The sequence below is a fragment of the Taeniopygia guttata genome, chromosome 2 (assembly GCF_048771995.1).
Source record: "Taeniopygia guttata chromosome 2, bTaeGut7.mat, whole genome shotgun sequence".
Taxonomy (NCBI): Eukaryota; Metazoa; Chordata; class Aves; order Passeriformes; family Estrildidae; genus Taeniopygia; species Taeniopygia guttata.
The window spans coordinates 45,521,549-45,547,051 of record NC_133026.1 but is presented as its reverse complement, the minus strand read 5'-3'; the positions used below and the strand labels follow the sequence as shown (position 1 = coordinate 45,547,051).

Below are 25,503 nucleotides of genomic sequence, written 5' to 3'. Positions count from 1 at the left end.
GGGATTTCACCTGCCGGCCCGGCCCGCCCCTCCAGGTGCGAGGTGGAGCAGGAAGCGGCGGCGGCGGAGGGACCCGTGCCCGCCTCGGCGCCGGGCCCATGCGGGGAGATGGCGGCGGGCCGGGCGCTGGCCGCGCTCCTGGCCGCGCTCCTGGCCGCCTCAGCGCAGCTGCTCCCGCGGGAAGGTAGGGACAGGGACAAGGCGGGCCGGCTCCCGCCGCCCTCGGCTCCTTTCCCCCTACCCCCGCCCCGCTGCCCCATCTCCCCCGCCCGGGGCTCAGTTGCCATCCCCTCCCCGCCGCCCCTCAGGGGCTGCCCGGGGCGGCGGGACCCGCCTGGTGCGCGGCTGAGCCCGGCTCGCTTTAGTTGGCGGCACCGTGGGCGAGAGACTGGGGACTCTGCCTTTGTCTCCGTGTGCTGCTGCTGATTTAGTAACTATTAGTTATTTAAAAGTGGTGGGGTAGAAACGCGTCCGTAATACTTGTGCGGTGGGACATTTCAGTTTCAGCACTTCGAGTCAGAACTTTTCTTTCTCTTTGAAAATGCCAACAAGAAGAATTACTTGATCTTTACCTCCTTGCTTGCTGGAGCATTGATTATGCAAGTAACTTCACGAAGTCTTTTTCCTTGGACGGCACAGGGGCAGCTGAATTCTCTGTAAAGAGCAGAAGGTGCCTGGACTGTGTTCTGTGTCGGATTGTGCAGTTGCCCGAGTTTTTCAGCAGAGAATGGTATTATTTATATAGAACCACGGGTGAACTGTAGATGCAGGGAAATGGAATGGCTTATATGCCTAGCCAAGTTAGATGGTTTAATGCTCACTACCAGCTCTGCAACTCTTGAAATTCCTGGATGCTTGTTGAAATCCCATGTATCTAACCCTGTGTGCGACTCCAGAAGAATTCCAGTTATGAATACAGGGACAGTGTGTGGTGTTTTCTTCAATTTCCAAAGCTGCTTGATTGCGAAAAATGCCCATCCTCAAGTCTAAACAGTCTGCTTAATGCTATCAGTAGTCCTTTTAAAGGCTCTTGAAGTATGAGTCCTTATGTACAAAATAATTGGTGAGGTATTTGAAGTGACTGTAAATTACCTAAAGAGTCTGATATGAAATTTGTGCCTTTTTAGTATTTCTATTACCTTTAACTGCACTGCTTCTGCTGAAGTGGAGCTCAGGCCATTATTATCATAAACAATACACACAAAATGTTTCCGTTGAAATTGAGCAGCTTGAGGTTTAAATTTCAAGCTGTGCAGTCTTTTAAATAAAATACTTGCATTTAATGTATTGCCTCTGAGTTGAGTGAATAACAGCAATTTGCCTCTCTAAGCCTCTTCTAAGGAAGAAGAAAATATGCTGTTTAATAATTCTGCTTTGCTTTCAGAGTAAACAAATATTAAAACCTTAGATGGGTCAACACTAGAAGCAAGGGGAGGTAGACGGTCCAAGGATCTGAGCTTAATCTAGAGGAACATGGCAGAAAGAGCTCCCCACCCTCTAGCCTTGCTCTTTGGCAAATCCTGAAGGTGCTGTTTAAAGCAAAGTCGGTAACAGTGAAGTTGCACAAAACACCACTGATAGACCCAGTGGTTTGTTGCCACTGATGGTGGCTCCTCTTCCTACTTCCTTCAGTCCCTTCCTTCCCAACCACAGGCTTCTGCCCACAGGTCTGCACAAGCACCACCACTCCTGTGTGCCAGGTCTTCTGTCAACTTCTCAAACTCTCTAACATGGTGCTTTCCTCCTCTTTGAGAATTCCCGGTCCCGCAAAAAAGAGGTGGCTTAGTCTCAGCTAAGCAGCTGAGTCTCAGCTATCTTGGCAGCATGGGTTGGCAGACTGAAGGCTGGGATGGTGTGAACGGGACACGAGGCAGAGGGGAGTGGTGCCCTCACGGGTTTGTTGGCACGTGAGACTTTGTGTGTCCTTCCTTCCAGTGGGAACTGCTGTTATTGCACAACCAAAACTGTAGGAACCTTTCCCTGAGCAAAGGTTTGTCCCGAAAGCCCAAGACAGCTCAGGTTAAGATTTTACTCTGCACGCCTGTGTAGTTTGTAATTTTTAAAGAGTTCCTGTTGCTCTGGTGCTGACGTTGGGACTGGCTCTGTTGTTGCTATGTTTTGGCTGCCTCCCTTTCCTTGATTGCAGCTCCCTCCCTTTCAGCGAGGCCGGGTTTAGGCTGAATGTACACGTGGGATGTGTATGAGGCACACGTGGCTCCTCCTGGGGAGTGGTGATGCTCTGGTGGGACGACTATAAATTTTGGTGTGCCTGTCTCTAAAGGTGTCTCTTGTCATCCTTGGCGAAGTTCTTTCTCCTCTCACCCCCCTGGTCCACCCTTTCCCAGCAGGTACAGTATTATAGCGGTGTTCCTGTAGGAAGGTGTAGGTCAAGCGTGGCTGGTCACATTGTCCTCAGAGGAGCTTGTAGGTTTTCTTGAGCTGCAACTTTATGTGTAAATTATCAAGCTTGGTTCTCTCAAGAAAGATTGGTTCTAACTTATAGCTGGAAAACTACAGAAAGAAGTATTTGGTGTACTGGCTGTGCACGACTGTGGGAGTGTGAATGCAGTATTGCATATCTGACCTTTGCAAATATGTTTTCCAAATAAAAATGAGTTTCTTTGAGGCACTAATAATGAAGTTAATCAGGCTTCTATGCTGTCTATGAAACATAAACATTTCAGGTTTAAAGTATTCTTATGGATGTGATAAAATCTGCATATGTATTCTGGGCTTTGTCTTTAAAATGTCATTGTAATAATAAGTGAATTTAGAGATAGCGACATGTTGATTTTTGCTCTACCCTACAGTTATCTTTTTCTTGGCAACTGGCTGATTTGAGTCACACGTCAGTCTTAACATGTAAAGCTGCTTCACTTAATAAAATAAAAACCCCCAAGCTGTTAGCAGGGTCATTCTGCTGCTCTGACAGAATATAAATTACGTCTGTGTTTGTTCTCCTCTGAAAGTCAGTGGAAACTGGATTATTTCCATTCTGAATCACCATTTGTTCATTCAGTTGAGAACCTCTCCTTTTAAGACTACAACCAATGTACATGTGCTGTAACTTTTTGGGTTTTTTTTTGCTTGCCTTATGCCATGATCAGTCTGGAGTGCTAACTTTTTATTCTCTAGAACTAATGTGTTTATAGTAAATTATTTATAGTGTGTCTCAGTTCTGGTACTATGACCTTAAATTCTTTACCAGAAAATACCTTCTTTTTTTTTTTCACCATTCCAGAACTTTTTGTTTGAAATTTTGTTTTTTAAGAGGTGAGTGTTGTCTGTGTTTTTCATGTGTCTATAAGTCTGAAGGGATGTAAAGGTGATGGGAAGGTTTGAGTGTGTGAGGTGGTGGGAATGTGAAAATATTTGAGGATTGATAAACTGAGCTGAATTTACTGTCCATAGCAGCACAAATTACCACCCATTTGAATGCCTCCCCCCTAGACATCCTCAGTAAGGTTGTTGTCTCTGGAGTTGTGTGAATGAAGTTTCTTTAGGAGCTGTACTCTTGGTCCTGGGCTTACTCATACACAAAACTGGAAGCACCAACAAATAGCAGCCACTTAGCTACAAAATGGCTCATGAGAGAAGAAATGGGATGTGGTAATCCAGCTCCTGAGCCTGGCTCCTTAGGTGGGTGGTATTTTTTTTGTGCCTGGGGTTGTCACTTGATGTGGTGGCTCATCAGCCAAAAAATAATTAGGGGAAAGCATGCTGAAAAGGATTATTTCTTGGCACCGACTCAAGGCAAAGGACTAGTCAAGGGAGAAACAAGGTGAGAGGATTGGAGGCTGATGAATCTCATGTCCAGAGTACCACCATGGACCTGTGACATGGAGGAAGTTTTTTGTTAGCTAGAAAGTTGTCCTCCTCTCATTTTTATTACAGTTTTGTACATTGTCCTGCTATGCTGCAATGAGAGTTTCTAGACAGAAATCAGGGCTTGCTGTATGAAATAAGGGAAGAACCTTTCCCCTGCCTGATATCCAGTATCATTTGGTTCAGTTGTACTCAGGCTTGTTAATTGCTTATATAAATTATCTTATCTACAAATAATGTTGGAATAGAAAAAAAAGAGTAGGAGAAAACTACTGAAAAATAATCTGACTTATTGAAATATGTAATAGCAGCAGCAGTATTTTCACAAATAAATGTTTCTGGGGTTCAGTTTATTAATGTAGCCCTTGTCACCCAGCCTAATTGATATTTATATCACCATATGTTAAATGAAAAGCTTTGTGATCCACAATTGCCAAACCTTCAGTCTTGGGCAGAGGCTGAACAACTTTGCACTTAGTGCATTCCAGAAATATTTCAAATTGGAAATAGCGTGAGGAACCATCCTATGCTGAGAGCAAAGTAAAGATACTTTTGGCTTTACCTGTGTTGACTAAAGATGTGGGTGACAGAGGCATGGCGGGTTTGCAGATTAGTGTAGATGATGGCTGAATAGCTCTTTCTTCACCAGTTTCTCTGTATTGATCCCATTCTCATTTGCTTTTCATAATTGCTGATGGCAAAGCATGACCTTCATCAAGTGCTGGGCAGAAGAGCAGTGAATATGTTTGGAGTTGTGCCCCTTTGTGTTGTGGTCAGGGTGGGATCAGTGGTGGTGCTGCGTTTTTCCTGGGGCTGTGGGGGAAGCTGGGTGCTGCTCACCACTGCCATGGGTGGAACGTGCCTCTGAGCTCAGCTGACCAGAAGTTCTCTTACAGCAGCAAAGTCCTCCTGCTCTCTCCTGGGTGCCCGCTGGAGCTCTCCCTTTGGATGTTTTCTGGTCTTGGTGTCCTTGAAGAGCTCCTAGAAAGACTCAGCTGCAGCAAAGCATGTATTAGTCAGAGAATATGGGGAAAAGTTTTGATCTAAATGAGCTCTTTTGTTGGACTACTCTTGTAACCTTCTGTTAAAATATTTTTTAAAATATGCACCTTTAATAATTTCTGTAATTTATAAACATTTGCCTGACTAGGGGAAAAACTAACAATATCACTTTAACAAAGCACTTCCAGCAGTTTCTGGGGCAGCATCCAACTCACTGGTGCTGCTCAGGTGTCTCTGTCAAATCTCAGCTCTGGAGAGGACAACACCCACTGCAGCAGGGGTTGGCTTGTTGGAACCAAACTATTAACCAGTTCCTGAAGAGCAGCTGCTGACTTAGTGCTCTCTTATTAGGATTCGGCCAGTAGAGCCAGGTCACCATCCCTTGATTTGTAAACTTCTCGAATATCTTACATATGTTACCATACAGTTTCTTCTTGCTTCACATCTGCTTGTGCCACCAGGGTGTGAAGGAAAGGACGTGGGCTGGGCTGCACTTAGTACATTGCTGGCTGCTGGCTTTTACAGCCAGAGCAGAGCAACATCTTGAGTTTATGTATTGGCTGGTGACAGAGGCGAGGTTTTTGCCTGCAGCTGAGCCTGCCTGGTGTGGATAGTATTGGTGGGACCTCCTGGAAGACCTTCAGCTGAAGAACTGTGCCATAGTGTCTAGTAGATATGCATTTCAAGTATGTTAGTAAGATCTAGTCTGCCTGTGAGTGCCCAGGCTGCCATTACTGTGGAAAGTGATCTTTAAAAAAAAAAAAAAAATCTTATCTCCTGTACCAGGGATAGGGTCTCTACTTTGCCTATTCTATTGGACACCTTTTAACACCACCCACAAGGGTGCCATGGGGCAGCCTGCTTTGAGCTGTGCCTTTTGCCTTCTTGGGGAACAAAGTGAGTGTGGTTAATTGATGTCAGCTCAAACTCTTATTTTGGTAGGTAGGATAATGCTGGCATTTTGGAATTGATCCTGGATTTTCTGAGTCCCTGGCTGTGAGACAGAGGAGAGAGCAAGCTTTGAGGAGTGGAAAGAGATGATTTGGAGTTCCTCAGAAGGGAGAGACTAAGAGCTGAGGCAGGATGTTTCGTGTGGGAGGGATCCCTGATTGCGAAATGTGCTTTTACACCTTTGTTAACCAGAGCCAAGACTGAAGAGCTGCTCAGACATGCTCTGAGATCTTGTCCTCTTGCTGGCTTAAATCAAGGTAGGGATAAAAAACTGTGCAAGCAAACATACCTTTGATCAAGGGAGGCTCCTGCAGAGACCTGTGTGGTGTCAATGTTCCTCCAGCCAGTGTGACATTTTCTCCTCAAACTGTGCAGACACATGTGTCGAACATTTTATACATTGTATGCTGGTGGTCAGCTCATAGATAGGGTTTGCTGAGCTCTCCGTCTCACCTCTACAGAATCAACAACACTTCATACCTGTAAAATAATCATTAGGAAAAGGCAGCTGAGAGTCAACAAATGTCACCACCCATTTGTGGTGAAAAAAAGCTTATTTTAAAAAGTCTATTGCATGAGTTATATGACTGTCGTAATTATCTTCCAGAAAGGTTCTAGAGAAAGCTGTGTAAGTTCAGAAATGTATAATTGTTGGGGCTTTTTTTCAGTTATTTTAAATCTGAAGGTACTTTATTCCTGTTAGGCATTACAAATTAATGAATTAACAACTTTTGAGTAAGCAACCTTGTTGGCCTGGGGTGCTGACAGATCTTCTTCCGTGAGCTGTGCTGGAACGGCTTGTAACATCACTATGTCAGAAGTGTCTGCCCTTCCTCCCTGATAAGGAGGAAAACACCTACCTCTCGCCTGCTTTGCATCCCCGTCCTGGCTATCAGTTCAAACAATCAGTCATCATTAGGGGGCTGCTCTGTGCTGGCTGAGGAATGGGTGTTCTCCCCCTGGAGCCCTCTCCTGAGGTGTGGTTACCATGGCATAATTGCTATTTGCAGCATCTATCTCTGAGCTACAAGCTTTGCAGATTTTATCACTGTAATTTGCTGGGTGATTCCCTGAAAGTAATCCTTTCACAAAATATGGACCTCATATCCTGTCCAGTGTGGTGGTGGAAGACAGGTCCAAATATGAGGAGATAATCATGTAATGTAGAAAGTAGTTTACATTTAAATGAAGAAGAGTTGGCTGTAGTTTGTGATGGTACTTGTGATCTCTCTTTTGCTGCTCACAGCATTGTTCAGGAGATGAGGGGAGTCCAAACAGTGTGTGTGTGTCCCTGACTAACTTTGTTAATGGCTTGAAGACTGTGAAGGCAGTCACCTGGATTACGTGTCAGGTGAGACTGGAGGAGTGGATGATGCTTAGGCAATTGGCTACTGCAGTTGAACTGGAGAGTTGGACTCAAATTGTCAAAGCTGTTACTAAGACAGGTGCAAGACAACTGAGTTGGCAAAGCAGGGAGGCATTTACTCTTTTAAATATTCCTTGATGTGTTTTTGGCCAATTCGAGTGAACTGTGCAGTGAATTGTGATGCAATTCACTGGTGTGAATTCAGTGTGGTGGTGAGGTGATGCACCACCACTCTGAGTTACTGTGTTATACCCCTTGCTTCCCACTCTCTTGCCATAACTCTTGCAGCAGATTATGTGTAGTGGAATAAGCTCAGCAGGCTCTGAGTGTGCCTGCAGGTCAGCATCCCTGCAGGGGCTCCAAGAGGCAGTGAGCCTCCAGGAGAGCCTGCCAAGTGGTGGAGGCAAACAGCATCCCTGTGCTGTCCTCGTCCCAGGCTGGTGGCACAATATCCAGCAGGGAATGAGCGGGTTCTCTGGAGAGGTGTGTTGGTTGTGTGGTTGCAGATCCCCCTGGGCAGAACAGGGGTTTGGATACAGGTATTTCATAATCAGAGCAAGTTGCTGCTACTCGTCTTGCACAGCAGCCCAGCTCCTTCAGCTTATGAATGGTGGCTGAGTCAGCCCCATCAGCTGGGTTTCGGTAAAAATGGCAGTCATGGAACAAACCCGTGATTATACTGGAATGAGCAAACTAACAGTTTTTGTACATATTTCTGGGATAAATTAAGATCTGGGATTGTAGGTTTTGTTTTCTTGTTCTCCCTGGGGCTCTTTGGATTGTTTTAATCCATCTAGTCAAGTCTTGTGGAACAATCCATAGATCCTTATGGGTAAATTACTGCAATAAAATGCAGCTGTCAAGCCAAAACTAGTTGGACTCTGTTCTAGCTCCTGCTTTGTATAGCAAGGCATTTACATAGCCATATAAATTGCTGTTCTGCCAAGTCCTTTGCTTGTGTATACGTACACACACTCTGTGTGAGTGCTACTGCCCTGACTATTTGCCAGCTGTCTTCTACATTGCACTCCCAGGAAAAATGTCCTTTTGACATTTATATGTGCATGTTAAAATTACTATTAGCTTGTTAGATGCAAACACGGTAAATAAATTTAGGCTCAACTCTCTGGAGTGATTTAACTTGTTTTACGCTATGCAGTTTGCTTCTAACCCCAGTGGAAGCGCTCTGAGCACTAACATAACAGTTTGGAAATATCATCCTATTAAGAAAGCTGTGTTTGTGCAGAGAGGGGCATTACACTAGTAATAGAGGGATGCTGTGATGAGAAAACTCTCATGAAGGCACATTCTGAAATGAAGATGAGCAGTAGAAAAATTGTGGAAGGGAGGGTGTAGATTGAGATTAGGGCAGTTGATGAAATATCCAAGTGAGGCTGCAAAACTGTAATTGCTTAGAGGCAAAAAGAATAGGGTGAGATCAGCTGTCTGCATCAGCTATGAACCAGCTCAGGACTGCAGGCTTTACCTCTAACATCTTCTAGCTGAACGATTCCATTGTTGTATAGTCAGAGACGAGATCCAGCTTGGCAATGCTTCCTCATGGTGGTTTGGATATCCTGTGTGTCATCCCTGTGCAGCAGCAATAAGGCGTGGAAATTGCTTCTTTTCAATAATTGTGTCCAGTTACGGGTAATCCTAATAAAAAGGCATGCAGTGGGAGTCACAGACAAAGACAGACTGCTGTGAGTCATGAGGAGACTCACTCGTGTTTATAAAAGCTCTCCAATGAAGGTGCTCTTTAATTCATCCCTCTGTCGTGCTGCTCGTGTGTGGCTGTAGTTTGGGGGATTTTAGCCATTTGTTCATTTATTTTTAATGGCTTTGGGATCACAGCATATACTTCCCGCGTGATTCTTTTATTCTACTTTTCCTGTTAGATTTGATGGTCTAATGCAGCTTGGTACATCCCTAGCAGCTGCCTGCTGTTGGCATTACAGCACCATGCTCTTATTTCCTGGCCAAAATTATTATCTGTGGATTTTCATCTGGGCAAACTGCTTATGCATAGAAGTTGTCTGTTCTTATGTGGGCTTCTAGCAGGCAACTTTGCTGGCCTGAATTGGTGTAGATCTGCATCCTTCTTGCCTCCTGCTGTGATTATATATATATATATTGATTATTGAAAACACTTCTGTGATTTTGGGCAGGTTCTGTTTAGCAAAGCTGAGGAGTGAGATAAATCTATGCTGGAAAACAATATTGACCTGACAAATATTTGGTATTCTTACAGAGAGATCAAATGAAGAATGATTATATGGTCATGAAGTCAGCAAGAGGAAGGGAAATTTTTTTTCTGAATTTGGGAAAGCAGCCGAATTTGGGTGTTTCAGGGGCTGGGGAAGAGGATACTTTGTTTTGACCTTGTAGGATCCTTTGCTTATTTCAAAGTGTTGAAAATTTCTCTTCTTTGGTTTTGGCTCAGGGTGTGTATTTCTTTTGATTTAAAACTAGTCACCTGTTTAAGGCTATGCTTGAACTTAATCTTCATGACTAAAAATTAGAGCCATGTGCCAGCATGTGGTGGAGGAGTGCTGGCTGTTGGTGGTCCTGGTCTCTGCCCTGCCCAGTTGGCCATGTGGCTTGTGCTGTACCATGGATGGGGAAAGGAACAATGATAACTGACTAGAGAGTTAGAAACAGGCTTTTCAGTAATATGTATAAACTTACAAGATGAGTATGACAATTACCTTGTGCAAGAAATAAATGTCTTTTGTCCATAGTTATTAATTATTTGGTTTATGTTATTAAAACATCATATCTAGATGACTTAAACACTAGAAAAGTTATGAATATCATGGTCAAAGGTATTTTGTGCACTAAGAGTTGTAAAATAAAACCCCAAGAGAACCCAAAAAGTTCCCGGTGGTATTGAAAATAGAACTCTAGGCTAAGTTGGAAGCAGCACTGAAGAACAGCACTGACTGCTTGTTTAGCTTTACTCTCTTCCCCACCCCATGGACATTGCCCCTGCAATTGTCCCCTGTGTGCTTAGAAGGTCATTGTACAGGCATTTCCCAGGCTACACCATCATCTTTTTTATTTCCTCGGGAAAATCCGTATTGAAAACCTCTGCAAAAGCGTTTCTAAGGCAGAAACGCAGATGTAAAGTGTGCCAGCCATTGGAAGAAGCAGGAGAACGCAGTGTAGGCTCTCAGGTCAGAGAACTGTCCTGTCACTTAAATGCTGTAGGAAAGTTACTCAGTAAACAGATACTCAATAATGGTATTAGAGGGTTGGTAAACTTGTGGTTTAAAATATGTGCTGCAATTTGGCAAGCCTCGTGGTGTTTGAGATTTTAATTTAAAACCTTTGATCCTGGAGGCAAATAGGTAAGGCAGTTCCAAGGACTTACTAAGTCTTTTGACTCCAAGATTGTGTAGCAAAGCTAGAAAGGCTGCTCAAGACCAGCAAAACTCAGATAAGCACATGACGGGCTCTAGTACTCTATTCTGCCCTGCTCCCCCTAGCAGTGGGGTTTTTGATGCCTGGTGTTGCCAAATCTGGACCCACAATGTTTCCAGTGGCAAGGAAGGACCATGCTGACTTGCTTGGTCCCCGGGGCTTTTGCAAAGCATTGCAGTGAAAGTCAGGCCCTGCAATAGCGTGAGAATCCTGTAAAAATTAGGAGATTTTTCAAATTCTCTTCAATAGAACAGATGGTTTTTGTGTGAAATTGAGCCACTAATGCAATAAGCTGCTTTCAGCAGCTGTGATGACTGAAGCTTTGAGCTGGGTTGGGTATATTTGTTGAGGGTCTCTGATGTGCCTGTGTGCCATTAGAGGGCTCTGCTGATTGAGGGTTCCCGTGGTGTGTTCAGCCCCATTCCCCACAACCCCACCAGGTGAGCCCCTGCATGTCTAGGATCTGATCAGCATCCTTGTCACCCCTGCACCAGCAGCAGCTGGTGTGGACCAGACGGGTGCTCCAGGGATGCTGAGCAGTTGGACAGAGCCTGGGGCATCCTGCAGATGTGTGTGAGCCAGCTGTTCTCCTACACCTTCTTGACATGCTGCCTGGTAATTGGAATGGCTTCAGGGGCTCCCTCAGGGTACTGCTCTGCTGGGTTGCCAGCACAAATCTTTTCTCATTGAGGTTAATGAGCAAGAGGATTCCCAACTGGCAAGTGGGTAGAGCTTTGTAATGAAGCCCTGTGTGATGTCGCACTCAAGGCGGAGATGTTTTTGAACCTACCTTTATTTCTAGATCTCTTACTATTTTTTAAATGCGTGATTTTTTTTTTTTTTACTCATATACACTAAAAGTCCAAGTGCTGTAGACATTGTCTGTGTGATTCTGTGCTGGTGATTTTGTCTTCCATACACTAAAATAAGGAGTGGAGAGCAATGAAAACAAGCAGCAGAAAACTGTCTGTCCTGTCCTCAGATTTTCGCCTGGGGCTGGGGTATGGTTGACTTCACTGCAAACTTCACTTATTTCAGCCAGGGCTGGCCTCAATATTTGCTAAGCATTCAACTGAAGTTAATAATAGTCATCTTAAACGTCCAGTAAGTACTCTCTGGTGTCTTATATTGTCTGTATATTTTTAGAAGACAGGTTTGAGTCATTTTTTTTAATGAACTGCTACCGATAAAATAAAAGATTATTCAACAAGCAGTTTATTCAGTGGCCCCAGTATGTCCTGTGAGAGCTGCTCCTGCATCTGGCAGTACTTGAGGATAGGTGGAAATCTGTGAAGTATTTCCCAAAAGCTGTGAATCAATGATGGTCATGGCAGAGATGGAGAGGAGGTATCCAAGCACACACAATCTGTTTTAGGCCACAGATGTGTTCTGTGCTGGTGAGGGCCACTGCACAGGCATCCAGTACCTTCAGGGAATGAGTTGTGAAGGGTGGGGTGGGTAGGAGAGGGCCATGACTGCACCTAAAAATATCTGTTGGTGTGTGCTTTTGGTATTGCTGGAATACCTCATCTGGCCTGCAGTAATTGTTGAGGTACACCCACAAATTCATCTGTTACCATTGTCTGTGATTAAAGTTGAAGCTCTTTTTTTTTTTTGTTTGGCTGCTGAATAAACTTCCTGAATTGAGTCGTGACTTGATGGGTGCCTTCAGAAATGAAGCAGGCTGTGTGATAACAAACTCAAAACAAAAATCAGGAGAACAAAAATTTGGAAGGAATAGCTGAGCTACTTTTTAAATGTGAAATAAATTACACTGGTATGGTAAATTGGAGCAGAACAGATTGTGCACAAATTCCCTGTATACCTCTCCTGGGCACATGCAGCAAGCATATTTTATGTTGTCTGTGCTGGAAAAGAGGAGGTATTTTCTGCTGGTACAACACCAGAGGCTCCTGAGAAGTGGATGCTAATATTTGGACACTGTGGCATCTGTGGGGCTGTGTGGAGAGCCTGGTGTTACTCATATGTGCTAGTAACAAAACACCTCTGTTCTATGTATTTTTTCTTTCTTAGCTTCCTTTACAATCTCTCTTCATAAAGCAGACAACACCACAGTTACGATTAAACTGAAACCCGGTCTTCCACAAAGCTGTCGAATCCGTATGAAAAATGTTATCATGTCTGAACTCAAGATAAAGCCTGGGGAGAATGTGACTTTTACCTTCACCTGTCGTACTCCAGAGAAGTATTTCATCACAGAAATTCAGAAAAATATTGGTAAGATACAGATTTTTGATTTTTCCCCACTGGTAATTTTCCTCTGGTAAAATCATGTGCTTTTTTTTTCCTGCTGCTGTATTAAGGTATCTGCCATAATCTTAGGTGAGAAATCTTTGAGCACTGATCAATAACCTTGAATGACTGCTACAGCTATGCAAGCTGAAGAAGTCTGTATGGCAACTGGCAGAATTAATGTTGACTTGGCTGTGTTGGAAACAGCTAGAAGGCAGTTTGTTGCATTAATTCCTTTCTGCCTTTCCTTTTACCATGATTTATAAACCCATCAAAGAATCTTTTTGTTCCTGTCAAAAGCCTCTGAACACTTATAATAATATGTATTTGATGAACAGCTTGGTGTGTCTACAAGGACAACAGAAATATTGAAGACCTGCACATGTTTCTTTATCAATAATGAATGTTATTGAAATCAAGAAACTGTAAATTCAGAAGTGTAACTAAAGCTTCTTCTGCTTTGAATGCTGTCCCTGGTGTATGTACTCTTTAATGGCATGAACATGTGCTACTTCTCAACTAGATCGCAAACTTCATTGGGTATTCAGTCTTTAGTAACATCTTCTTTATTTTTGGGGTGATGTTCAAAGATAATTCTCTTCATGTTTTGGAATTTTTTCATATGATTCATGCAGATAGTAACGCTCACTATATCTCATATATTTGCAAGATACACTTGTGATATTTCTTCATTTAAGTTCAAGCCTAGACATGGATTTAAGTTACTTATTTTGAGTATCAATCAGTTGCTTGGATTTTCAAGATGAAAGTTTTCTGGGTTCCCCCCAGAATGCTGCAGTGGCATTTGTTCATCTGGGCACCAAGGGAACAAAAATAGTTCATGGCAAGCAGTAAAAAATTTAAAGATGAATGATTTGCCAGGAACTCTTTGGGGGACATGGGATAAAATGGATTCTCTAGGTCTGTGATTCCAGCTCTCTTGATACTGCATTTGTCCCTTTGCCCATTCATACTCTGCCCTATTCACTAAATACCTTCTAAATTCTTCAGCAAACAAGGTGAAATACTAGTGACAATGAATCCCTCCTATTAGTCAGCCTGACTAAAGCAGGTTTATCCTGTCTATTCTGTGGGCTGGGAGTCCTGTTTGGAGACAGCCTGTGACCATGTTACAGGAGCGTCTTTTAGTGCACGTAGAGGAAAAAGATTAGTGCAACCAAAAAATTGTGATAATAGCAAGGAAGGGGAAGTATCAAACTCCCCATTTAATGGAATGTTTTCCAGAATGTATCACAGCTCTTCTCTCTCTGCATTTAGACTGTGTGTCAGGCCCATGTCCCTTTGGAGATGTTCATCTTTACCCGCCGGGGCTACCTCGCCTTAACAGGACTTATATCTGGGACGTGAAGGCAAGTACAAAAGCTGGACTTGAACTAAAATTTTCTACCTCCTGGCTAAGACAGATTGAACCAGGAGAGACGTGCCCAGACTCCGTTAGCTACAACATCAACAGCTGTATTGATAAGGCCACGGTCAACATTGGCACTTTCTGCAGGAATGGCTCCGTGTCTCGCATCAAACTGCTGGGAGGAGTTGTCATGTCCCTGCACCTCCCATGGCACTTGCCTCTCACCACCTCAGGCTTCAACATAGCCAACAGGGCTTCCATAAAACGTGAGTACAGAGTAGTGCAGCTGCCCTCTGCAGATTGCAGCAGAACCTATTTCAACCTTTCTTCACCACTAAACTTGCAGTTTTGGTGCTGCTATCCCTAACTCCCTTCTACTTCATCTTTTCTGCAATCTATTGTTGTATGATCTTTAGTTTAGTTAGATGGTGTTCTTCTGGAGTCAAAGTATTTGATTAAGTACATTAATAATTTTAAATCTCCTTAAACTTCTTAAAACTTAAACATACCTGCTTTTTTGTTTTTGTGCATTCAGCTAGGTGAGACTAGGTAGTATAATTAGAATGAGCCAGAGAGTTTTTTGCTGGTTGCAGTGTGTAGTTGGGCTTCTTTTAAAAAAGTTTCTTTAACTTCTGGAGCCTCAAACCAATACTTCTGTTCTGCAGAGGACTGTGGGAAAAGGTGAAGCAGTGCCTGGAAGGCACGGGAGGCTGCATAAATACATTTATCTATTTCAACCTGCACAATAACATAAACTGTTGTGTAATAATCTTCCTAAAATATCTGGAATATTATACAGCAATCAGTGGGTTACTTTGTGATCTCATGACAAATCTTGCTCTGCACTTGAATTCTAGTGTTGTTGCTATCAGTTATAAAATAAACCTGGTCCAGGTTCAAGCTTCTAGAACATGACTGTTTTGTAATTCCTGGCACTCCTCACACTTGCACATCATCACTGGAGTCCTAGAGTGGGACCATAATTTCTATGTACCCAGCTTCACACTGCCAAGAGTCATCCAAGGATAAAGTGTCTTACGCAGCCTGCACCGTTCACATTTGTGTTTTATTATGCCCTATTTGAGGATTTTTGCTGGTGTGCTTTTGTTAAATTTAGGAGGTTTTTGTAAAGAGAGCTACATGCTCCCATAAAAGCTTGCATTTTTTGTTTCCCAAAATCCAGTGAAGCAGAAGCATTTATCAGGTTGTGTGTTTGCTCTTGCAAGTCCAAATGTAGAAATAGGAATTAGGATCTTGCCTTGCCAATAATAAAGGCCTGTCTGTCCATGTGCTTGAAAGGTTAACCCGCTAAACTGCAAATGCAGTATTAATACATTCTTTACCTTTTCCCTAACTGAAGACATAAGAATCAACCTAAGTATATGTTTCAGTCTGAGTGTTTTGTAATAACCTAACCTGTAGGTGGATTGGGTGATTTCACTGTCAAAATAAAAAAACTCTGCTTCTTGGGTACTAGATATGCCAGTGTGTCTTCAGTAACTGGAACTTGTTTTATATGTTGTGATTCCCTCCCTGTTTTAGGGTTATCCATCATTGAATCCATTTTGAAGGGGGAGTCTTCAGTCACCCTGATGTCCCCTAACTACCCGCTGGGCTTTCCAGAAGACGAGCTCATGACGTGGCAGTTTGTGATTCCTCCCAACATGAGAGCAAGCGTGTTCTTCCACAACTACAGCCTCTCCAACTGCGAAAGGAAAGAGGAGAGGGTGGAGTACTACATTCCTGGCTCCCCCAGCAACCCGGAGGTGTTCAAGCTGAGCGACAGCCAGCCTGCCAATATTGCTGGCAGTTTCAACATGTCCCTGCAGGGCTGTGATCAGGATGCCCAGAACCCGGGCATTCTTCGCCTGCTCTTCCAAGTTGTCGTTCAGCACCCGCAGGTTGATGAGAGTAAGTACCTGCCTTCCCCTTTTGTTGCTTTCGCTTACAGATGTCTGGCCTGAGCACCACAAGGGAGATAAATACTCTTTTTTGTTATTTTCTGTGAACTTTGGTCGCTCTATGAGTTTAAAGAGGTTGCCAAGCAACACTGAGGCCTGTTTTATTGACCAGGGTACCACTGGCCACCCATACAGCAAGGCAAGCAGCAATGTTGAAATTTGCAATTTGCAATGGAGTATTTAGTGCTGCTGTATTTTTTACACCGTAACTTAAAAATGGAGACTCCTTTCCTCTTTCCAGCACTTGAATCATGTAATTGAAAAATGCCTTTAACAGTTTTGCTTTCAGACATGAGATAAAGATCATTCTTTAAAGTGTGAACCTGTTTTTTTGTTTCCTGCCTGAACAGTTGCACCTAACAAGGTGAAACCTGCAGTCATGGTAGGTAGCAAGATCTGTGGCATTAACTGGTGAATTGAGAGATGCAAAATGTCTCTGTATTACTAATGGCATCAATATGCGTCTTCCCTTCCTTTCTTCCTTCGAGTTTTAATTTTGCTTCCTAGAGAGGTTGAACATCAACAAGTGTGAAGAAGTCACATTAAACACAAAAGTTGTCAGTAAGACATTCCACTTACAATATCCCCTACATACTTGGATGTTTTTTACATTTCGTTCTCTACATTGAGAAAAAGATTTTTTTGTTGTTTTCTAGCCTCAAATTCTGATTTCTTTAGCACAATGACTTGTAATATCAGACCGTTTCTCTAAAAACGGAAATAAAAGGCCTGTCTAGGTAATGAACCATGGAGTTAATGATTTAACCTCTGGCTTTGCAGCTCTGACCTCAGTTCAAGGTGAAGGTTAATAATCAAGGTGTACTCACTGCAGAAGAGCAGGTGAAGGAAAGTCCACACTTGACTGCCATTGTGTCAGGAGCTACTTAGAGGCTTTCTAAGTAATTTTAGAGAGAATAAGGTTTGAATGTGCCCTGAAGTCACATAGCCAGAAAGGATCTGTAGCATCTCACGGTTACAATTCTTTGTTCTTTGTCTGTCTAGCCTGGCTCCATTTATGAACAGCAAATCCTCACAGAATAGTTGTTAACAAAATTGGGTTTGCTTACATTTATTGTGTGTTGCATCTTGGAAGCTAGACAGAATGAAAGCATTATATTCAGTTAATCAACTTTATCTCCCTTCTTCTTTGGAAAGCAAAAGGAATTTTAATATATTTATGTTCAGTAGACAAGATGATAATCACGTAAAAAGTTAAAACCAGGTTGTCATTCTGTGAATGAAATGCAAGTAATAAACCGTTTGGATTTAAGAGACAACAGTGGTTTCTCTAGGGATTTTATAGGATTTAATGATTGATTTTGTAGTTATATAAGTTCCATCAAAGATTCAAATTCAGCCCTCAGGTTACCATCTGCATCATTGCTCTTATTAAAAATGCATTGCTATCTGCATATTCTCTAAACTTCCCAAACATTTGGGTATTCCACAGCTGTTTGTGGTACTTGTCATTAAATAAGAAGAAAATATAGCCCTTTCCAGTCACAATAACTTCTTGATCCGACTCTTCCTGTGTTTAGCTGCTGCAGGAAAAAACATTCTGAAAAGTTATAACCTTGCAGTAGGAGTCCAAGGTTACATGCTTGGTTGTGCCAGTGACTTGGATAATTCCATTTGACCACTTGCCTTTTTGTCTGCCTGATTTCCCACACAGGAGAAAGCTATTTTATTCACTTTTGTGTATGACTTTGAGATCTGTAGCTAAAGCTAAAACCAGAAAATGAAGAGTAGTAATAGAGTATGTGTGTATACTATTTTCCCCCTGTCCTTTGTAGAATCATTGAATGGTTTGGGTCGGAAAGAACCTTAAAGATTATCCAGTTCCAAACTGCCCTGCCATGGGCAAAGACGCTTCCACTTGGCTGCTTGCTTTCTTTGGCATCAGAGATAAGTGTCTTAGTAACAGCATCAGGATGTTGCATGGATTCAAAACCTATCTTTCCACATGACAGTCAATCTTTATGAACTACACTTGCATTTTTTTCCTCTTTCCTTCTATTTTCTCCTTCCAGATGTTCCAAGTATTTGGTGTAACAGCTGCTCATATAACGGGATGAGAAGAGGTGAAGGAAGTTCTACTTCATGCTGTGCTTCTTGGCTGTAATTGCTCTGGGGTGTTTTTTGTTGCAGATGTCACCCATTTGGTCGACCTGAGCAAGGAGAAGAACTTGACTGTGACAATACACTCGGAAGGGTGGCCCAGCCATATCCCCCTCATGTCTGAACCCATATGCCTGATCTGCAAGGATCCTCGCACCTGTGACCGTGTCTTGACTTTAACCTCTGGTGCCGTCTACAAGATCTCCTTTCTGTGCAAGGACTTGTCCCGGCTGAGGATCACGGCTGAAAAAGGCATAGGTACTACAAAAGTGGCTTAATGCTGTTCCTTAGGGAATGCTTTTGCATGTTTTTCCCCAGGGGTCAGCCAAACTTGCTCCATTGCTTTTGCTTTAAATGGATTGAGGTTGGAAACCAGGTGTTGGCCAGCTGGGAGATGGGTACAATGAATCTGGAGGTGACCTTGTTCAGTACATCATTCTGCCTTTAAGAATAGAAACTGCGTAGCTATTCCTAAAAGAGAAGAGATAGAAGTCACCTAAGTCACTGCAAAATATGGAAACAGAACCAGAGAGCCATAAATCTGCTCATGAAAATACAGGACCAAGGTTGCCATCAGGAGTGCATCTTGTTCTGCACGCATGTCTCCTTGATGTAGGATTTTCCCCAATGGTTTCAACTACAGGTAGTAAAGAGACTTGAAGTATCTGTACCTTGACTAGTCTGCAGCAATGTCTCAGTCAGCAGGTATGTCTTGAGTGAATATATTTGTTTCTTTGGTGTCCTGCACCTGTTAAGGAAAGCTCTTTAAATACAAACAATACACGTTTGGATAAAGGTTACTAAGAGAGGATATTTTCTCTAGGTAGATGCTTATCTGGGTCTGCAGACCTGATAGTACTCTGCGTGTGCCCAGGTATTTCATTTGCAAGAAATGCCCAGCCCTTGGGATTTTGTTTTTGTTTTTGCAGGCTGTATGGATATTCGTTGGTGTCAGAGGAAGATCTATTCCCTTTCAGTGCCTAAGGCTATTACCCGATTGCCAATTCGACTGCATACATTTATTTGGAAGCTCTTGGCCACTGATATGATCAACATAGAAATTACATCTCCGTCCTTGAAACTTCAGCAACGTGTCCAAGAGCAGAGGTGCAACACGAGCTATGGTTACAGCATTGTTAGTGCCACCCCAGAGACAGAGCTCAATGTTGGTATATTCTGTCCGGGTGGATCTATTGAAAAGATTCAGATGAGGAATAATATCACCATATCCTTAAAAACATTTGGTAAAGGATTCATCAATGAGTCTATCCCTCAGGATTTGAATGTGTCTTTTGTGCCACATATTAAAGGTAAGGTAGTGTATTTAATACTACTTTGTTGTACAGTGATCTTTCAATAGGCTTATTAAAGCACTTATGGATAAACAGAAATTAAAAGTTCAATTATTTAGCAATGGCTGTAGGACTAGACTCTAGAATCAGTCTTTATATGAACCAGTAATATGGTTTATTTTGGGAAGAGAGAAGGAGCTTTGTATTCTAGGTAGTGGATAGTTGATTGTGGCAAATTCTGCAGGTATGTCTGTATTTATTGTGATAACACTGATGTAGGAAAGGACAATAATTATCGAAACTAAGTTTTCTTCTTTCCCTTTGCTACAGATGAGTGCATATTCACTGTGAGTCCAAATCCAAAAGCTAAAGTTTACTTGCAGACTCCCAACTGGCCTCATGGTTTACCTCCTTACGTTTCCATATCCTGGTTCATCGTTGTGCCCAGCAAGCAAACTGCCCGCCTCGGGTTCTCTGAGGACCGCATGGGCGTTGCCTGTGAGACGGGCCGTGCCTACGTCAACATCAAGGAAGAGACTCTGGGAGCAGAGGAGATTGTGCGCCGTGAGGATGAGCTCCTGCCCCAGCCCCGAAATATGCTCCACAGCTTCTGGGTGAACGTCTCCAACTGCAGACCTGTGGATAAGACACAGCTGGCCTTGCAGTTCTGGGTGACTTCTGCTGACAAGCAGATAGGTGAGTCCTGTAAGGTTGTGGTGGTTTGTTTTCTGCTTGTTTTCTTGCTTTTCCTTGAGGTAACAGTAATGGATGATGGTCCTCCTTGGGTGTAGGCAGTTTGTGAGATTCCTGCCTTTGGAAAAGTCTGTCCCTCGAAAACTTCAGAGAGTTTCAGCTTGGTGTTTCTAGGAGCTGGGGAGGAAGGAGGGATTTTAATGTGGTACGGTTTATGGGGCGGGGAGGAGGTGTGTTTCTGGGTTTTCTTTCATTGACACAAGAAATGGCAAGGATCAAGGTAGGACCAGATTTCATTAAAAAAAAAATTAATTTAGCTTTTTAAAATGGAGATAACAGACAGAATATATAATAAGATCAAGTGATGTTTTTGCCTTCCAGGGTCACAGACCTAGTGAACAACTTGGGATTTGATTATGCTAAGTTATTCATTCAAGTAGTCCTCACTTCATGTTAGCAGTTCAATTAGTCTCAGTGTTCACATGAGCTAGAAATCCTCCCTAGGACAGGTCTGACCATTTAATGGAGATTGGGCCCTAACTGCTACCAGCAAATTCTGTTTTCTTGTTCTCTTTCATCTCCCTGAAATATAAACAGGTTTTTTTTTTAAAGATGAGGGGGCATTTTTAGGGTAGGCTTTGCTTATGTAAATTTGCTTCACATTTGCACTTTTTAATATTTTGATCTTCTTTTTTTCAATCTGTGCTTCTTTTGAAACTTGCAGCATTTTTCTTTGCTTATGCCTGGACTTCCCTAATCAATTTTATGAGTCCTGGAAAACCCCAGGTCAACACGACCTGTCTATTACAGTGGAAAGATGGTTCTGAGGGGAATCTGTGGAAATGCCAGTATTATTTCTTTTGAGTCCTTCTCTGTTTCTTTCTGTGCTTTCATCTCTTCTTTGCCTATTCAGCCAGAGATGTGTGAGATACTGTAGGTAAGTTTAGCAGTGCATGGGCTGTATCAAAAACTCTTGGAGGAGGGTGGTTTGGTTGGATTTTTTGGTTGTGCTCCACTGTCAACAGCTGGAGTTTGTTGTTGCTTGGCCTCCAATCTCTTGGAAATGGCTTGTGTTGCCCTGTGGCAAGCATGGCTTAGGAACTCCCGCTCTGCCAGCAGCTGCTATGCTTAGAAACTCTTAAAGGGGTTCAAACCCAGACAAATTTTAGGAGAAAGCTGGGTGTTCCTTCTTTTGCTCAGTGTCCTTGTTCCTTGTCTGTTTTCAGACCTTGGAATCATACTTGCTGTGGTGGCTGGGGCTGGAGTTCTCACAGTGATTGGACTGGCCGTGTGCTGTGTTAAGAAGAAGTAAGTTCATAATTCAGCATGTGTAACTTATCAGTTCAAGAGGGTATTTTGGGAGAGCTGCTGGGCCCTCTGTTTCATGTGTTGATATCCTTTGAACCAGGATCTAAAGCATGAGGAAGGCACAGTGGAAGTAGTGTTGACCCTGGGAATGCTGCTTTACTCTAAATTGACTAACTTCAAGAGCAGAGCAGTATTCCCAGAGTCACATTATTTCAACCTGCAGAGCACTGCTTACCTTGGCCTTAAGTGCAGGCTTTCTGGTGTACTGTGAGGCAGGTGTTGGTTGGACCTCCTCAGAAGTCCCTGCAACATGAAATCCCAATGAATGTGGCTGTTACATGCAAGACTCCACTCAGGTCTTTGTTCAAACAAGCTGTGAACTCATGCAGATACACTAAGAGCTTTCTTTCATCTGCACAGCCTCCAGCAACTTCTGGAGTTTGCACATCAAGTGGGAGCAATTTTCTGTGAGATGAGCCCCTGGGGAGTGAAGTGAGTTGTGCAAAGCTTACATGCAATGGCATTGCTCATATGAGCAGAGTCTGAAGTCATTGGTAGCCTGGGCTTTCTGATACATGTATGCTCAGTGCTGTCAAGGTGGTTGGTCCTGAAGCTGTAGAGCTGGAATGAAGTTATGCAATATGGTGACTAGTGCAGTTAAGAGCACATTTTCCTGCCCCACAGGAAAGACTTTATAAATGCAGGCTTAAAAATCTTAAGTTCAGCCTTTGTTCTTTACAATTTAGGGTCAGTCAGTCAGGAAAATATCATTAAGAAAAATTCATATACTTTCATTTTGACACACTGTCTTGTCTTCAGTAACAGAGCCATGTTTTTATGAGGATCTCATGGTCTCTGGGTCTTACTAATACCAGTGGATATTGTGGGACTTGGTCCAGTGCACAGCCAGAGCCCCAGTGCTTGGGAGACCATTGGAATTAATCTTGCAAACTTCAGCGTCAGCAGAGCAGCAGTGGGTAACCAAATAGCATGAAGTTTTTTTCTGCTCTGTTAAAAAAGAATGTCAAAGATATTTCTCCCAAAATTGCAAGTAAAGCCTTTAATCCAGGTAGACAGCCTGACACTGTATGGTTGGGATGAGTGAGCAGAAGGTGTTGTTATTGAGTTCCAACATGCCAGACGTGTTGTTTTTAATCTGTTGACAATTTCACCTCTGTAACAGGAAGAAGAAAACCCAGAATCCCATGGTGGGAGTGTACAATAGTAATGTGAACACCCAGATGCCTGGAAGAAAAGGTTTATTCGGAAAAGAGAGGAAAAACAATGAGTCTCATGTCTATGCAGTTATTGATGATGCTGTGGTCTATGGACACTTACTGAAGGAGTGCAATGGCTCAGTCTCTCCAGAAGTCGATGTCTACCGGCCTTTTGATGGACCCATTGGTAGCTTGCCACCTTCTCCACCTCCATTCTCCTTTAGAAAAGACATTAAACGCTCTTCTAACACCGAGGAGGAACCTCTGCCCCTGACAGACACAGACCAAGACACTTACACGTTTGCTCATCAGAAATCAGGGCAGTCAGAGGACAATGGAGATGCAAATAAAAAGAATAAGGGAGATACAAATATGCCCTTGCTGGAAAATAAGGAACGGGATGGTTTAGTGGAGTAATTTTATGACAGATATAGCAGTTTCCTGTGGAAACACAGGTGTAAGGACAGTGGCCCAAGACAAAAACATACTGAAGAGGAGTGTTATTTTTAAATATGTTTTTATCTTGTTTTGTTTCATGTGTGTGTTTTCAGTTGTTTTTTGTCCTTTTTTTTTTTTTTTTTTTTTTCACTTCAGCTGTTGATAGCTTTTAGTTTTAAAGTGAACACCTAGCAAACTCAGTATCAGTCAGGACTCTCCAGGACTGGTTGTGAAACAGGTGCCAAAGCTGTGCTTCTGCTTTCTACTACATGGGCATCAGGAAATTTAATTCCTAACCACCAGTTTAAAACTGGACACTGGTAGTGGGGAGAATGTTCTGTCCAGTATTTCCTCCTCTCACAAACCATTATTTGTCTGAGTGTTGGTTAGTGACTCCTAGAAGATGCAGACTGCATGACTCCTAGGAGATGCAGACTGTCTCAAGGCAGCTCCAGGCTGCACATGTCCGGGCGATCTGCTACTGTCTCACCAAAGGTGACTGGCCTTTCCATCACTTGCAGCTTGAAAATCCATCAGATTTAGCATGGCAGTGGCTGTGTGAGTGTAGTGAAAGACCATTTGTGCTTACTGGAAGAGCTCCATGCATGTAAGTGTGTGTGGTCATTTGAGCTTGGGCTCTTCTCCTTCAGAAGATAAGTTAGGGGCTTTCTCTAAGTTTCAGCTGATGTTGTTATGCTTGGATTGCACCATGTGAGCTTACACCAAAGACTATTTATTTGCTCTTTGACAAAAACAATTTCAAATGTAAACCAATTTGTGGTTCTGTTCAGGTGCCTGTGACATTCACATTTTACTAATACCTTGCACTTTTGGTTCAAGTGAGAGTTAGGATTCAATAAAGAAATAATGATGTGGTCATTCAGCTGTTTACCAGTGCTTTTTACTTCACTTGTTACTAAGGTTTAAAATACAGGGTAAAGAAAATTGTTTACAGCAGCTGATATCTCTGAAATTCAAAGAATGAATTCATAAGAAAAGCCTAGATGTTTTAAATTTTTTTTTTTTTTGGTGTATCAGTCTGAATTTAGCAGCCATGTTGTTATGATGGTGGGGAGAGTTCTTGACTTCTGGCAGAACTTACACGTCAGTTGTCTAGCTGCCCCTGAAAGGTGTCTCTTGAAATCAGGTCTCATTTTAAGTGCTGTAGTTAGCTGTATGCCCCTCAGTTTCTGTGCCTTTGACAACATGAAGGCCAGATTCCTTGTGGGAATGAAGTTGCCTTTTATATCAGGTGTGCAGTTTACTGAGTGTGTTTGTAATTTTGTGAGCAGCACTAGACTCAACGACTGGGTCTCCAAATACCTTACCGTGGCTGTTTTGGCCTAGTGATGCACAGTGACATTAAACTTTTAGACAGGTGTTGCATGCAATGATGCTAAACATATTATAATATTTAAAATTAAAATGCCTTTATTAGAAACCTTACTGTTTACATTAAGTGAAAGTGTGGATTTCTTCCTGTGTTAATTATGCTGGCATTGCTCATTGACTATTTGGTCAAGTGTGTGTATTTAACAGTGTGTTAATACTGTTTGGACCTCTACACAATTCAGTATAATGTCATACCTGACACAGTTTGCTGTAGCATATATCAAAAGACATGCTAGCTAAAAGTGCCTTTAATTGTTTCAGGTATCTTCCTGCACATTTTTATCACTTTCAATACAGAAATGTGTACCCCTAGATCTCTGGCTACTCAGTGGGATCACGTATTTCAAAGTGTACTGGATCATTTTGATGTCATTTGAGAACTTAAGAAGATTTCTGCAATACTGGTATCAGGTGTTCTCAGATAACTGAATTGCCAAAAATTATTTTATCAGAGTAGTCCAGTTGTGCATTTGTCTGTTCAATGTTCCTCACTTCTGTTTTATTGAATAGTCTGTAATAGAAATTCAAGGCTTTCTCATCCCTCTAGCTCAACTTCTGCAGTTCTTCAGATGAAATTTTTAGTTCCTGTTCTTTGTAACCAACATGAAGAAAACATAATGGAGGTTGGGCTTTTGTTCACAGCCTTTTCATCCTTGAGAATATGATTCTTATTGACTAATACTTTTATGTGTTCTGTTTTAAGTCAGCATTTCATGTGGCAGTATAAACCTTAGTTTACAGATGTCCCCAGCCTAAGGTTGACTTTCACTATGCTTATTTGGTGTGTTTAAAGAAAGAGTTCAGGCATAGATTTCAGTTGTTTTACATTACGTTGTGACTTAATTTTTTTTATTATTAAATAAATAAATAATAATGTTACTGCCAACCGGAATAA

The 25,503-nt window shown here is 42.5% G+C and overlaps 1 protein-coding gene across 1 annotated transcript; it reads left to right on the top strand.

Annotated features, from left to right (window-relative positions):
• Positions 1-25,503, top strand: CDCP1 (CUB domain containing protein 1). Its single transcript, XM_002196972.5, has 9 exons — positions 1-184; positions 12,602-12,805; positions 14,099-14,455; positions 15,732-16,100; positions 18,299-18,526; positions 19,198-19,578; positions 19,891-20,256; positions 21,480-21,561; positions 22,745-25,503. Exons 1-9 carry the CDS (start codon positions 109-111, stop codon positions 23,193-23,195), a joined length of 2,514 nt encoding a protein of 837 aa, XP_002197008.5. The 5' UTR covers positions 1-108; the 3' UTR covers positions 23,196-25,503.

Excerpts from the sequence above, each read along its gene's own strand:
- CDCP1 (XM_002196972.5), top strand. The coding sequence starts at position 109 with ATGGCGGCGGGCCGGGCGCTGGCCGCGCTCCTGGCCGCGCTCCTGGCC. Across the intron at positions 16,101-18,298 it reads GCACCCGCAGGTTGATGAGA|ATGTCACCCATTTGGTCGAC; the intron begins GTAAGTACCTGC and ends TTTTTGTTGCAG. Across the intron at positions 21,562-22,744 it reads GTGTGCTGTGTTAAGAAGAA|GAAGAAGAAAACCCAGAATC; the intron begins GTAAGTTCATAA and ends CCTCTGTAACAG.